Source organism: Gymnoscopelus braueri (assembly GCF_963280865.1).
Source record: "Gymnoscopelus braueri genome assembly, chromosome: 13".
In the NCBI taxonomy this organism is placed as follows: domain Eukaryota; kingdom Metazoa; phylum Chordata; class Actinopteri; order Myctophiformes; family Myctophidae; genus Gymnoscopelus; species Gymnoscopelus braueri.
This window is the reverse complement of record NC_137615.1, coordinates 41,975,259-41,991,032: the sequence shown is the minus strand read 5'-3', so window position 1 is coordinate 41,991,032 and position 15,774 is coordinate 41,975,259. Positions and strand designations below refer to the sequence as shown.

Here is a 15,774-nt window from a genome sequence, read left to right as displayed (position 1 = left end):
TGTGTTTGGGGGGAGGGGGGAGTCTGGAGCCTCCTAGAGATCTTCCACCGATCTGGCTTTGTGAGATTTTCAGCATTTTTGTCATTGCTGTCAACAGCTTCTGGCATTGAATAGAGATGAGAAGTTCCAAAGGGCCACATCATGCCACGGTTTCTGGATTCGATGGTTTAATAGCTGGCCTATTGAGGATAGGCTACACAATGTGATTGATTGGTTGAATACTTTATTAACAGTTTGCAAATTGTACAAGGATTGATGTTAAAATTAAAGGGATAACACAGGGGTCTTGTTTCCATTGTGGTCCTGTAGATGGGGCTTGGATATCCAAGAATCTAGTTTTAAGTAATCATGTTTTCTGTGTTTGGGAATTGATGTAGCCTAGTGTGCAGATAGATGATGTGTTCAGTAGTTTAGTGGTCAATAATAGCTACTTTTTTATTTGGTTTTTAGTTTTCTTTTTTGCTGTTCTTGATTAAAATCTGCAAGTAATAGGCCTAATAGTTATTTGCAGATTTTCTGATTCTGATCATTATACAGTAGGCCTATATAGGCTATACAATATATATATATGTATATTTTTTTCTCGTCTCTTGATTAGTATTATTCTAGTTGGCAAATATTGTACTTTTACTCCACTGCAATTATTTGAAAACTGTAGACTTTGTAGATTTAGATTATTATTACAAAACATACGTTAATAATTTGAAAATAGCAGATCTACAAGCTCACAATGCCTCACGATGCGACACATAATTGTGAGCTTGTAGATCTGCTATTTTCAAAAGATTTTTTATACATTTGAAGCCTGTGAAATGAGACATTCTGCATAATGGGTACTTTTTTTGATGCCAGTAGGCCTACTTTTGTACTTTTACTCTTGAGCATTTTTTTAATTCTGGACACTTACTTACTTGCAGTATTGATACTTTTACTTAAGTAAAACATTTGAGTACCTTTTCCACCACTACACACACACACACACACACACACACACACAAGGAAACTCCCTCATGTCTCTCTCTGCCTCAGGCAGTCAGGTATGTTGTGGAACAGGTATGTGATGTGAGGTAGAGTCGTCACGGCGTATTTATGGGAACAACAGGATATGGAACACGATGCAAATTCTAGCTGCTTAAACCCTGGGAGAAAGTTAGAAATTGTGCTACATTAGCAAAGCTTTACATCTGGGTGGAACACAGTCTGAAGACATCAGGAAAGAAAGAAAGGAGTAATCTGGTACATTTACTCTCAAAGTTTGTTAGCGCTGAGCAAACTCCATTCAGGTAAGTGGCAAGAAACATTGTAAAACGCCCCTGGTTCACCAAACCTACTGTTTTATATGTGCTAGCCTGTGTATAATTTAAAATGTAAGCGTTTTAAATCAAATGTTTATGTAATGTGCCTGGAACAGGCAGAGATGAACTCACACAGCAGGAGGGTTTATTAATAATTACCTGCTACCTTTTTTTATTGATAAATTGGATAGAAAGTTGTTATAACTATTCACCACTAGGTGATGTCAGAGCCCCGTGATCTGTGTCTCAAGCACAGAAAGGCTTGATCTTGTGTATGAAATAAAGGCAGTGGTGGAAAAAGTACTCACATTGTTTACTTAAGTAAAAGTATCAATACTGCAATATAGAAATACTCTGTTACAAGTAAAAGTCCAGAATTCACAATTGACTTGAGTAAAAGTTCAAAAGTATTGGCATCAGAATCAAAAATGTTTGAAAATAGCAGATCTACAAGCTCACAACGGGCACTGTGAGCTTGTAGAGGGCTAAAGTGGTTAATGTATGTTTCATAATATCATATTAGCTATATTTGCCCCTGAGATGTAGTGGAGTAGAAGTAAAAGTATTGGAAATTGGAAATACTCAAGTAAAGTACAAATACCTCAAAATTGTACTTAAGTACATGTAAGTAAATGTATATAGTTACTTTCCACCAATGGAATAAAGGTAGTGAAAATGGGCAGTTTAATTAAATTATACCTACACCCCCCTCCCCCTCCCCCTTTATTTTGTAGTTTTTGCTTGTTGCAATGCCAGGTTCAGCAGAGATATGTTTTGCCATGCTATCCTTGCTCCACCTGGCTTGGGCAAGAGTTCTCTACAACCACAATGAAGGTAAACACTACTAGATTGAAGATTCAAGGTGTGTGTGTGTGTGTGTGTGTGTGTGTGTGTGTGTGTGTGTGTGTGTGTGTGTGTGTGTGTGTGTGTGTGTGTGTGTGTGTGTGTGTGTGTGTGTGTGTGTGTGTGTGTGTGTGTGTTTATTTGTCTTAGTCAGTCATGACAATTCTGATGGTGAGAGTATAATTGTATTCCTTAGGAGAGCACACTTAATACTATAATACAGCTCTCTCTCTTATCTAAGTTGCATGCCTTGTTTGTATGTGGTTCCTCTATCTATCATCTGTATTGATTTGCATTTTTGAATTGCAAAAATGTTCATGTGATCTCATCATTTCATGTGAAAGTTAACGTCCATGTCTATTTTAGCCCGAGCCCAGAGCTAGGCGGTATGAATTCAAATCAAGATTAATTCAAATCTTTACCTCTATTGAAAAAGCTCACAACACGTCACTATGCGCCGCTTAGTGAGCTTATAGATCGGCTATTTTCACACACCACAATTGTACAACAAGAAGTATAATACAGAACAAGTGGTTCGAAAAAGAAAAAAAAATCTTCTCAATTATCAGATTAACCTACATGAGCAAGATTAAGTCAGATAGCGGTATGTTTTCAGTTAACTGCCCAGCCCTACCCGAGCCTATTCATCTTTCTGTGTGTCTCACTTTCTCTTCTCTGTGCTCGTGGTGGTTCCAGTGTTCCTTGGGGACAGGCCAGCTGCATCCTTCCTGTCGCGCTCGCTGCTCTACAATAGCTGGGACTTTGAGCTGGTTAGGACAGACAGCCTGGAGAGGGAGTGTATAGAGGAGATATGCAACTACGAAGAGGCCAGGGAGGTGTTTGAGGACGATACACAGACACTGGTAATGACTGGAGACAGTACACAGTCAAATGCACTGAGCTGGTAGAATTGCTATTTTGGAAGTATTTGAATTGGGCTTAAAGCTGCTGTAAGTGATATATTTATTTGTTAAAATACATGTTAAACAGCTCTAGATTCTGAGCAGTCATTAATATAGAGGCCCATTGTTTTCTAAATGGCAATCTGATTTCTAAATCTGACTGTTCAGCCATCTCTGATGGTGGTAGCTAGCCAAAACTGGTTTCAAAGTCAAATTCTTACCCTTTACAGTTACACTACAAAGCAAAATCCTCTGTGTTAATGTATCTATTTGTAACTCAGAGAGTGTACAAATGTAACCAAATGGACCCATTACATTTGTACACTTTCTGAGTTAAATCAAGGCTCAGGGTTTTACAGTGTACATAAAAAGTGACTCTTGGACTAGAAGGCTCCTCAATTGAAGCCAGATGTCAGTAGCACATTTTTCACTGAGGAACTAGGCCCATTTTTAGAGTAGGTGTGTGTTGGAGAGGTTGTATGAAGTTCATGCAGAAGTGATTCTTAGGTTCCAATTTGAAACGGAGATAGATCATTAACTCCTCTCTTGCTTCCATTTTCCAGGAAACATGGTGGAGCGAATATGTAAGCAGTGGTAAGTGACTTGATATCTGTTTTAAACATCCTACAGACATGGAAATATACCACAATCATTAACCACTTTCAACCTCACATCCCTTTTTTGGGGAATGTCATTATAGTCACAAAATAGTCAAATATTGTCAGAAATTGACAAAACATTTCCAGAATAGCAGATCTACAAGCTCACAATGCATTGCATCGCAACATGTTTGAGCTTGTAGATCTGGTATTTCTAAATAGGACATTAAATGGTTAATGAACCATTTTTATACTGGATATTTTCTATTGGATATTGAATATTGATGTTCAATAAATTATGACATAATAGACACAGATTGTGATGTAATATTATAACATCTCTTAGCAGTCAAAATATGAAATATATGCTATTAACGTCTCAGGTGTGTGTGAAACAACAAACAGCTGGAATGTATGTGGAAGATGCATTTTTCATGCAAATACATTACAACATTATTCACAGTTAATGGAAGGTATTTTCATATTGCAGCATTTTATGTGCCTTAAGAAAAATCAGTCTGTCAGAAAAAATCCAGTTTAAGTGTAGGATAAACAGGGCTCATCTATTCCTAGCTGTACTTCACCGTTTGGAACTGGAGATATAGTAAAATAATGTGGGGGCTCCATCTAATTTACGTAATGAAGATTTGAGTACAGCCACACCACTTATGGGTTGGCAGTCATTAAATAATTTGAAACTGTTTGGCTGACTGACAGGTGTTAACATATTAGGGAGGATAGTCGATTAGTGAGGGAACTGATTAAATATTGAATGATTAGATCAGGGGCTCCCAATTTTTTTCAGCTCGAGTCCAAAAGGGAAATTTGGTGATGTTTGGTGATTGGCGCTGTTTTTGGGAACACTGGATTGAATGACTGAACAGTGCATGGCTGAATGAACACAAGTGAATGCTGCCTCTTCCATAGAGACGACGCCCAGAGTGGATGTGTCGGGCCTGGTGGCAGGAATCATAGCTATTCTGGTGTCCGCCGTCATTGCCGCTGTTCTTGGATTGTACTTCTATAAAGCCAAAAAAAGTGAGGGCAGAAGGTCAGCCAGGTGAGCGTACGTTAATATGGAGTGCTGGTAGAGAATGTTTTGTGATGCTCAGCCCTTCTGTACCTGGAACCTGTCAAAAGTGATTTAGTCTGCTCGGCTGACCAGATCAAGATTTTAATATATTGGCAGCCAGCATGTCTTTATGTACGGTATTTACCTTAAAGCTGAATGTTTATTATTCCTTACGTTTTAATTCAAATATTTATGCAGAAGTTGTGAATTTGTATTTCATACATTTATTTGATTGACTGCATTTGCACTATTATTATTTTCTTCTACTGATTATTAATCCCTTGCTCTGTCATGGTGCAGTGCTCCAGTGAGACTGGCTATGGACGGGCGTCCAGCCCCAGAATCCATACCCCTCCATCAGATCGCAGCCCCAGGTCTACCCTCGTACAATGAGGCTGTGAACCGCAGTGGAGTGCATGACGCACCTCCACCCCCTTACTCTGGGTATGTACTTTGTGTCATGTATGTGGATCCATGGTGTACTGGAGAGACTGATTACAGTTCCTGTGGGAATATGTTAACACTCACAGAGGCTGAAGGCTCACTAAACTTTCTATTTCTTCTGCCACAGGGGGGCGCCATCGGAGCCTCCTGATCCTGCTGAAGAGGAATGAGAAGAGTGCTGGAGTGTTTTTTTTTAAATTATGTTGCATTGGTATTGACAATTTTACTGAAGTTTGTTTTTAGAATATGAAGTGTTTTTAGAATATTTATTCTGTGACAAAATCCTAATTAGATGATTTTTTGGCATGAATCTTATTATTATTACTAAGGAAGGAAACAGGGATCTCTGGAGCGGTATGGAAGAAATGCTTGACACTTTTTAAATTCATAACGTAACCATGAATTGATAACAATATAAACCTACTACACATGTATGTCATGTATGCTTCCTTTTATTGGGAGACATGTCAATTAATGTTTACGTTAACATTTCATGTTGAACTCTCTTATTAAAGACTCGATTTACTGAATTAACAAATGATTCCCTCCTAGTCCAAAACCCATAGAAATAATGTATGTACAGTATACATAAGTACACACACACACACACACACACACACACACACACACACACACACACACACACACATAAATATATATATACACGCGCGCGCACGCACGCACGCACGCACGCACATATATATATATATATATATATATATATATATATATATATATATATATATATATATATATATGTGTGTGTGTGTGTGTGTGTGTGTGTGTGTGTGTGTGTGTGTATATATTATATACAGCACACACACACACACACACACACACACACACACACACACACACACACACACACACACACACATATGTAATGCATGCATACAGCTGTTTTTCATAAGTGAGCTACGGTATTCTCATGACAAGCGGCTACTGTAACATAAGCATACACGTTTGTTTCTCTTTTGAATTGGTTACGTTTCTAGTATGTATGTATGTATGTATATGGTTCCTTCCATTACAATGCCTCTTGTACGCCAGACTAGAAGAGCCTGATCCGCACTGTGCCTTGCCATGACAAATTGTGTGTGCGTGTGTTTGACATCAAGAGTGGGAGTAGCAGACAGACAGCGTGTGTATGTGTGTGTGTGTGTTGCCAGATTCTATGAGAGAAACAAGCAACCAGGTCTAGGAAAACAAGCCCAAAAGAAGCGACTATGGGCCATATGAGCACTTTAAACATAATACATCGACTATTTGAAAATAGCCGATCTACAAGCTCACCACCCGTTGCAATTGCGAGGCGTTGTAACTTGTGAGCTTGTAGATCTGCTATTTTCAAATAAAATCTTGGGGGGGAAGGGAAGAATATGTGGAATATTTTAGCAACGCAAATCTTGTGGGGGGGTGGGGGGTCCCTGGCACAAAATATTTGTAGATGGGGGGGGTCCCTGGCACAAAATATTTGTAGATGGGGGTGGGGGGGGGGTCTGTGGACAAGTATATTAATTTGGGGGTCCTTGACATGAAAATGTTTGAGAACCACTGGCTTAAACGACATTTGGAAACAAGCCCAAATAAGCAACTACACTTTAGAAGCAAGCCCAAAAAACCGCAACAAGCAATATTTACAAGCAACTTTACATAAAAACAAGCCCAAAGTAGCTTAAAATAAGCGGACATGGCAACGTGTGTGTGTGTGTGTGTGTGTGTGTGTGTGTGTGTGTGTGTGTGTGTGTGTGTGTGTCCTAGGGGAGGGAGAGGGAGTGCGCGAATGAACGAACGCGCGAGCCAGCCAGCCTAGTCATTCGCTCTTAAAAATGGCGTCTTGTGAACAAAATGACCGAAAATAGCTCTAGTCGGGCCTCCGCGGTGAGAGGCTCACATCAGGACTGCTGCTGCACGTCGACCGCTGACCGCATTCCCTTGTCTCTGGTCCGCTCATTATGTCCCCCACAACAACAGGAGATATAGCAATAAATACACTGCCAAATAGTCATTATAAATATATATGTATATCCTAATTTGTATTTATTTATTAAAATAGTTGTCAGTTAATAGAATATGGATACATTTAGATATTAGCCTTTCTTCTCTGTCCTAAGAAAAATAACAATTAAAAAATCAATTGTAATTCTGAGAATGTAAAAATGTAATCAAATGGGTCCATTTGGTTACATTCTGTATATTATTTCAGAGTTAAATTAACCCTGATTTTTCACTGTGTCGAATGCAGGCATTGGGGGCGTTGAAGGCTCACTGGAATGTGTGTGTGTGTGTGTGTGTGTGTGTGTGTGTGTGTGTGCGCGTGCGCGTGTGCGAGAGAGAGAGAGAGAGAGAGAGAGAGAGAGAGAGAGAGAGAGAGAGAGAGAGAGAGAGAGAGAGGAGAGAGAGAGAGAGAGAGAGAGAGAGAGAGAGAGAGAGAGAGAGAGAGAGAGAGAGCGCGCATCTAATATATTTGATCCCGCAGACGGCTTTACTTCTCCACCATCAGCTGAACCAGAGCCTCTGCCTAGGAAGACAATAGACCAGTGTTGCCAGGTTTTGTGAGAGAAATAAGCAACCAGGTCTAGGAAAACAAGCCCAAAAGAAGCAACTATAGGCCATGATATGAGCACTTTAAACCTATTTTGCATCGGCTATTTGAAAATAGCCGATCTACAAGCTCACAGCGGTGTGAGCTTGTAGATCTGCTATTTTCAAAAACTTGCAATAGTGATATTTGGAATATTTTTTAAACATTCTAACAACACAAATGCTCCCTGTGGCACAAAACAGTTGTAAAATATTTGAGAACCACTGGTTTAAAAATAAAAAAATAATTTTTTTTGGAAGCAAGCCTAAATAAGCAAGTACACGTTAGAAACCAGGCCCAACAAAAACCTGCAACCCGCAACTACCATTTTTTACAAGCAACTTTACAGAAAAAGAAGCCCAAAGTCCCTTATAATAAGCCAACATGGCAACAATGACAATAGACATTGAAATATATAGGGGGCTGAGAGAGAGGGGAGGGAGGGGAGGAGAGGAAGAAACCGGATTTTTGTGGTGGTGGTGGTTGGTGTGACCCCCTCCCTATCCACCCCTCCTCCTCCTCCTCCTCCTCTCTCTCTCTGTATCCTCCATCTCCCCCTCCCTCCCTCCCCTCCATTCCTCTCCCCCTCCTCCTCCTCCGTGCTGGTCCCAGTCTTGAGGACTTCATGCTCGTGAAACGGGGAGAAATAAACAGAACCCAGATAGAGGAGAGGAGAGAGGGAGAAGGAAAAAAGAGAGAGAGAGACAGAGAGGGAGTGATAGCGTGCGGAGAGAACCCAAGACGTATCCTCCTCCCTCCCCTCCCCCCCTCTCACTATCTCTCCATCTTCATCCCCCTCTTCTCTTATTATAGTCTGTTTCTTTTTTTAATGGATAGAAATTATCCCGGTGCAGGATTCGGTGATCTGGGCGCTGGAACGGGATGGAGTTACGAGAGATCGGCGAAAGCAAGGTAAGGCAATTAAGGCACAGCCCCCCATTTATACCCCGTCGTACGGCGGTGTCGCGTATCGAAAAAGAACAGATCTACAAGCCAACTCTCGTTGGCTTGTAGATCTGTTATTTTTCGGCAAGCGACACAGTGAGCTCCGGCAAGCCATGCAATGTGCAGCTGTGGTCTGCGAAACTGGATGCATAGGCTGATCTACTGTAGAATATCGCTTTGCTGTAACACAATGCCCATGCCGATTGTAAGGCAATGCAATGGCAATGCAATCCGCGTTCCCCGGATATCTCTCTCTCTCTCTCTCTCTCTCTCTCTCTCTCTCTGTCTGCATTCGTATGTATAGTCCAACACACAGGGGCTGTTAACATTGTTTGCAAGCTCTCAGGTATTATAAGCCATCCATATTGTCATTAGCAGAAGGGAAGGGGGTGTCTCTCTCTCTCTCTATGGAACATGCGAGGAGGAATGCGATCGCATGGATACTAGGCTACTGAAGAGAAGAGATATAGATTAGACCGAGACACAAGAAGGAGAGAGGGATCGAGAGACTAGAGGGGCAAAAAGAATAATAAGAAGAGGGGGGATGGGTTCTGGTGGAGCTGTGTACATATATATGATCAAGAAAAATGATTGCATTATTGCACACTGGGAGAAATTCCTCTATGGTCGCTGTCTCTCTCCACCTTTTGTCTGCCTCTGTGCTGTGTGATCGTTGCAGAGCAGAAGGCTGTGCTGCTGCTGCTGCTGCTGGTAGAGCTGCTTCCTAATTAGCTCCACAAATCAAATACATTTTTTGGCGATGCGATGCACAGAGGAGCTACTGCACTATACTGTACTACTATATAGATCAGCAGCACAGCAACAATACTGGGTTTATTGTGAGGGAAACATAATGGCCATGTAGGTCGGGTTTTTTTCTCTCGTTTTTTTTTGGTGCATTCGATTTCTTTGTCAACATAAAGAAAAACAAATGGCAATTAAGGCGCGCGTCATTAACAAGACGAGTGTTAACATGACGTGGTTTTCTAAATGTGTATTAACTGTATTATTATTATTATTATTATTATTACTAATAAATGATTAGTCAATATATATATTATTAGTCAATTCATAAAATAAAATAAAACAGTGGACAATCCAGGACAAATATTGTCGACATACTACATTTAGAGAAATCGCAGACGGACAGAAAAGCAGCAGTTTTGCGCGACTTGAATGAACGGGTTGTTGTTGCTGCTGTGGATCATTGGATGTGATCAGCCCTCCGTTACCTCAGTTAACATGATGATGGCATTTAGTGTGACACGTGTGAGTGTGACCGAGGAACACCTCGGTGACACCACGAACAACAACAACACGCACACACACGCACACACACGCACGCACACACGCGCACACACACACACACACACACACACACACACACACACACACACACACACACACACACACACACACACACACACACACACACACTGGCTACCACGCAACATCACAGCTGTAGTGTAGTCAGTGGTGTAAAGTAACTAAGTACATTTACTCAAGTAGGCTACTGTATAAGTACAATTTGGAGGTAGGCTACTTTTACTTTACTGGTGGAGTGTTTCCCAATTTCAATACATATTCTACTCCATACATCTCGAGTCAAATATTGTACTTTCTACTCCACTACAATTATTTGAAAACTTTAGTTAGGCCCTACTTTGTAGATTTGTATTAGTATTACAAAACATACATTAACCATTAACAGCCCTATTTAAACTTTGGCTATTTGATTTAAAAAAATACATTTTAGACATATGATAACTTGTGAAACGGGACATTCTGCATATGCTGAGTGCTTTTACTTTTGGTACTTTAAGTACATTTTGATGCCAATACTTTTGTACTTTTACTCAAGTAAATTCTGAATTCCAGGAGTAAGGAGCAGTATGCCTTTACTATTAATTAAAGTGAAACATTCGAGTAGGCTACTTTTTCCACCACTGCTGAAGTGTGTACATTTAAACAGACAACCCCTACTCTGCACGAATAATGCTGGGCGGGTAACTTATTAAAAGCTGTCGCTTTGTTGACAACGCGACGCATTGTCAGCTTGCAGATCTGTTCTTGTCGACAGGCGACACCGTCGTACCGCCAACCTTAGCGCCTGACAGCTATTGTAATATTGTAGTTGATGATAGGCTGCCCCCCGTTCCATTGGTCACCGTTAGCATGAGCTAGCCTAACCCTAGCTAACAGTGTTTTTTGTATTATTATTTTTTAAACCTCCCATATGATTCAGCAGCACATTAGACTTTATACAGTAGCCTCCTCACCGCAAACTGACTTCTTTAAAACGTGTATGGTGTGTTAGTGCTAAACGTAACATTAGCAAACAGCAGTGGTGTAAAGTAACTTATAAGTGCATTTACTCAAGTACTTAAGTAAAATGTTGAGGTATTTTTTACTTATACTGGAGTATTTCCAATTTTCAGTGCTTTTACTTCTACTCCACATCTCAGAGACAATTATTGTACTTTAATTTACTCCACTACAATTATTTGAAAACTTTATTTGTTACTTCGTAGATTTTGATTATTATTACAAAACATAAGACGAAAGCCTACACCACTTCAGCCCATATTTTGGCCATTTGAAAATAGCCGATCTAAGCCCACAATGCGTTGCTTTGTGAGCTTGATCTGCTATTTAAAAAAAAAAAGTATCCACTTTATTATTTTAAAACTTGTGAAATGGGACATTCTGCATAATGAGTACTTTATACTTTTGGTACTCGAAGTAGGCTACGTTTTGATACCAATACTTTTGTACTTTTAACTCAAGTACATTTTGAATTACGGACTTTTACTTGTAACAGAGTATCTCTACATTGCAGTATTGATACTTTTACTTAAAGGACGACTTCACCGCTTTTCAACCTATCTTCATATAATTGGTCCTCACTAATGCTCATGATAAAATGGTACAATTTTTTTCTACTCGGTCTGTGTCTCTGAGGAGGGCTGTGGACAGTTCAGAGTCCCGTCTACCAGTGACATCATCAATGGGGAATCCAAGCTAATAGAAACTGCACGCTTTCTATTCCTGGAAAGTTGCAATGCAATAAAAGAAGCCATTGTTCTCGTGTTAATACAAATCTAAATAAAAAATGTGAAATCTTGTTGGAAAGAAAAATCATGCCTAACGATGATGTCACTGGTAGACAGGTTTCTGGACTGTCCACAGCCCTCCTATGAGACGCAGACCAAGTAGAAAAAAATTGTACCATTTTATCATAAGTATTAGTGAGGACCAATTATATGAAGATAGGTTGAAAAGCGGTGAAGTCGTCCTTTAAGTAAAACATGTGTGTACTTTTTCCACTACTGGCAAACAGGCTAATTAGCTAGGGACTAGAGTGAGACGAGGAGCTAAAAACCGACCTTAGCTTGAATGCTAAACGTGCAACTTAGCATACAGCTACCTGACTCCTAGCCCATGTTGTTGTTTCTTTCCTGTCAGTTTGTGTGTGTGTGTGTGTGTGTTGCAGTGCGGTGCGCGCGGGCCTATAACGCATATTAGCTGCACTTCAAAGGCACCCGCCGCGGCTACACATTAGGCAGTCGCCTTGACAACCAAGGGTGCGTTCGGAAATTGCGCACTGGAGCACACTCGCCTATTAGTTTGTATTGGCCAGTGCGCTCAGTGCTATATTTCCGAACGCACCCCAAATCAATCTTCTCTTGGTACAGTTTAGAGAGAGAGAGAGAGAGAGAGAGAGAGCAAGAGAGCTCGGGCTGCAGCGCTATCATCACGATCACAGGCAGCAGCAGCATTGTCTGTCTGTATGTCTGTCTCTCTCTTGCTCTCTCTCTCTCTCTCTCTCTCTCTCTCACCCTCTCTCTCTCTCTCTCTCTCTCTCTCTCTCTCTCTCTCTCTCTCTCACACACACACACACACACGCACACGCACGCACGCGCACACACACACACGCACGCACCACACCATGCATGCACACAGGTGCACTTGGTAACAAAGCATAATCTTTTCCCCCTTTCTGTATCTCCAGTATTAAGGGACAGGGTCATATTAAAGCTCATCCTGTCCCTGCAGATGTGTGGTAGGTGAACATGGGGAGAGTGTTTATTCTATTAGTGCTACTGATCTATTGAGTCTGCAGCCAGCACCTGCAACCTGCGTGGAAGAGTCTTCAGCTTTGAACTTATGACCCTCCCTTTGGTGCTGGCTTCTTTTAATACCATGTATTTTGCATCTTCACACCTAAAGGGTTAAAATAAACAACAACATTGTTGCTTCTGGTTATTAGGCTAACCACTTCCACCCTGACATCCCGATTTTGGGCAGGTTATTTGCAGGTGAACCCCCCCCCCCCTTTACCCATTTTTATAGCAGATCTACAAGCTCATAGTGCTTTGCCATGTGACACATTGTGAGCTTATAGATCAGCCATTTTCAGATTTAGTAGGGCGGGCATAGGTCGTTAGACTTGAGAAACAAACAAATATTTAGTTTGACAGTAATTTCACTATTCATTCATTATGCAAATCATCACTCTCAGGCTGCTATTGTTTATTAGACCTTGAAACATTCCACTAAAGGCATAAAGGTGCCTGAAATCTGTTCACTAATTCACTACTCCCTACTCACTATAGGGAGTTCTATATGGTGAGAAGTGAGTTATATGTAGAGGACTATATATAGTGATTAGTGGTTGAAGAGGACTATCAGTGTTTCCCCTAGCCAGAAGGTGAAGGTGTGGGGCGCGCACGCTGGAATAATTTGGGTCAATTTTTTGGGGGTTCTCAAAATGCATATTTGTGCTCAAACACGAAGACTTATATTGTACATGTGCACAGTAATGAGCAGGAATATATATATCTGTATTGTTTACATATGGATTGTCTCCAGATTTAGGAAAATATACTTTTTATTAGACCAAGTAGTGTAGACAAACTGTCACATAACAAAAAAGACAGTGGTGGAAGAAGTACTCACACTTCTTACTTAACACATTACCTGCCAATCACGAATATGTCCATGATTTAAATAAAAATGATTTTGTTGAAAAAAATCATATGGTGGCGGTCGGATTTAAGGGGTGGCGGCTTAATGCTTAATGCATATAGAAGAAACACTGACTATACATACATTATGTATTGAGGAGTGATTTCAGACACAGCCTTAAACAATTACCATTGTCTCCCAAAACCTGATTTTTACTCTGTTCTAAACCAATGCTATATTGGTTCCCCCTCAAATATTTGGGGTGGACTACACCAATCAATGAATCTGAAATTGCAAATTAAAACCACTTAAACCCTATATATTTCATGGACTGGAGTCCCAGGAGTCCATACTAGGCCCTCTCTTTTTCCCCCCTACACCAAATCTCTTCACTAAAACAAGCTACACCGAAGTGACGCATTGTGAGATTGTAGATCTGCTGCTTACTCAGAATGTTCACCCCAGAGTAAGACTGCTAGGGCTCATGTGGTTAACCGCTTACACCCTACTGTATATACTGCATCATACGACTAATAGCAAAAATAGCCAATCTACTAGCTGTGTCGTGTGAGCTTGTAGTTTTATTTTTGCAAATTGTATTTAAAAATGTTGGGGGGGGGGTAGGGATACCATTGTTCATGAGGTTACCTTTTGTCCAGCTATGCCTCAACCAATATGACCACTCCCCCCAGTTGTCATGTTGGAGCCAACTTGTATGAGCCACCAGTTGTTTTATGGCTCAAGTCCAAAGTCAAGGACATCTCCAAGAGCAGCAGAGGCACACATTTGATGGATGTTGTTGGTGATGTCATGCTTTGTTTGTGCAAATATCAGATCCCTTTAATGCAACGTGCAGAACAAATTGAATCTGCTTTGGAATAGCAAATTATATATTTGTGGATTTCACTGCCAGTGCATAACAAGATAACACAATTTCCCTTACACTTAAACTTTGCTAGATGGAGCTTCACTCAGTTTAAGATTTTATTCTTACAAATTTGTTACCCCCATGATCATAATTTAAGTGAGCTTTGTATCAGTAAAGTTATCACCTCTGGAGAATAATTATATCGCAAAAATCACATGACTGCAGTCACCTATGTATGCCCCCAGCCCACACACACGTTTCTATCTTAACTTTGTAATATTACTGAATATGGGTAGGAGCCAAAATGTTCCCTCCTGTTTCTGGCAATGGGAGACAGTAATGGATGTTTACTAATAATACAGACTGAACTGTCATAGCGTATAGGGATAATAATTTCAAAGCTCAAATCCAGAAGAATTTCCCTTTAAGGGGATATTTACAGGCAATATATATGCATGATGCCAAAAGGTTTAAGCTTCAATGCAGTAGACTTATTTTGTGTTTGTGTTTGCATGTGCCTGTGTGTGTGTGTGTGTGTGTGTGTGTGTGTGTGTGTGTGTGTGTGTGTGTGTGTGTGTGTGTGTGTGTGTGTGTGTGTGTGTGTGTGTGTGTGTGTGTGTGTGTGTGTGTGTGTGTGTGTGTGTCTGTGCATGTGTGTGTGTGTGTGTGTGTGTGTGTGTGTGTGTGTGTGTGTGCATGCGTGCGTGCATGTGTATGGTGTGTGACAGAGAGAGAAAAGCATTCTGTGTCAGCCTCCACTGCCTGCCGTATACGGTGCTGTACACTCTCTCCAACCGGCATGATATAAAGAAATAACATTTCTCAGTGTTGCATCAAGCATAATGTATACACGATGATACACTAATAGATACATTGATTAATGATATTCACCTATAAGTCAATGTCTTCCAGCAGCACTCATTCCTCACAAAATAATGTTGTTTACCAAGCCTCTAGCAACTGAACCAGATTGCTTCCAAAAACACCGTTCTGAAATGTGCTAATAATGCCAGGTTCAGTATTTTAATTAATTGGCAAAGTTTCTCACAAAAAAAACCCACAAAAAAAAACACCCTGACCTCGCTCGCTGTCACCACCCATCGACCTGCTAAGATCCATCAAGTGAACAGAGCTTCAGTATTGGAGCAGTAGTTAATAACCAATTACCGGAACCTCCCCTCCTAATTAGAGCCCCCTTTCAGTTGTGAAGACTGCAGTGCAATCCTGTGACAGAAGGACAGAAAGACAGAACGT

At 40.6% G+C, this 15,774-nt stretch overlaps 2 protein-coding genes across 2 annotated transcripts in view; both read left to right on the top strand.

The window, feature by feature from the left end:
- Nucleotides 1-1,068: 1,068 nt before the first annotated feature.
- Nucleotides 1,069-5,693, top strand: prrg2 (proline rich Gla (G-carboxyglutamic acid) 2). Its single transcript, XM_080446837.1, has 7 exons — nt 1,069-1,283; nt 2,030-2,129; nt 2,835-3,001; nt 3,604-3,634; nt 4,567-4,699; nt 5,012-5,155; nt 5,283-5,693. The coding sequence occupies exons 2-7, from the start codon at nt 2,045-2,047 to the stop codon at nt 5,323-5,325; spliced, it is 603 nt and encodes a 200-aa protein (XP_080302963.1). The 5' UTR covers nt 1,069-1,283; nt 2,030-2,044; the 3' UTR covers nt 5,326-5,693.
- A 2,821-nt stretch (nt 5,694-8,514) lies between these two features.
- The window catches only part of prr12b (proline rich 12b), a 39,176-nt gene continuing 31,916 nt past the window's right edge, over nt 8,515-15,774 (top strand). Inside the window, exon 1 of the mRNA XM_080446842.1 lies at nt 8,515-8,651. Coding sequence (XP_080302968.1) covers nt 8,569-8,651 — 83 coding nt within the window. The 5' untranslated portion in view covers nt 8,515-8,568. The remainder of the gene's footprint in view (nt 8,652-15,774) is intronic.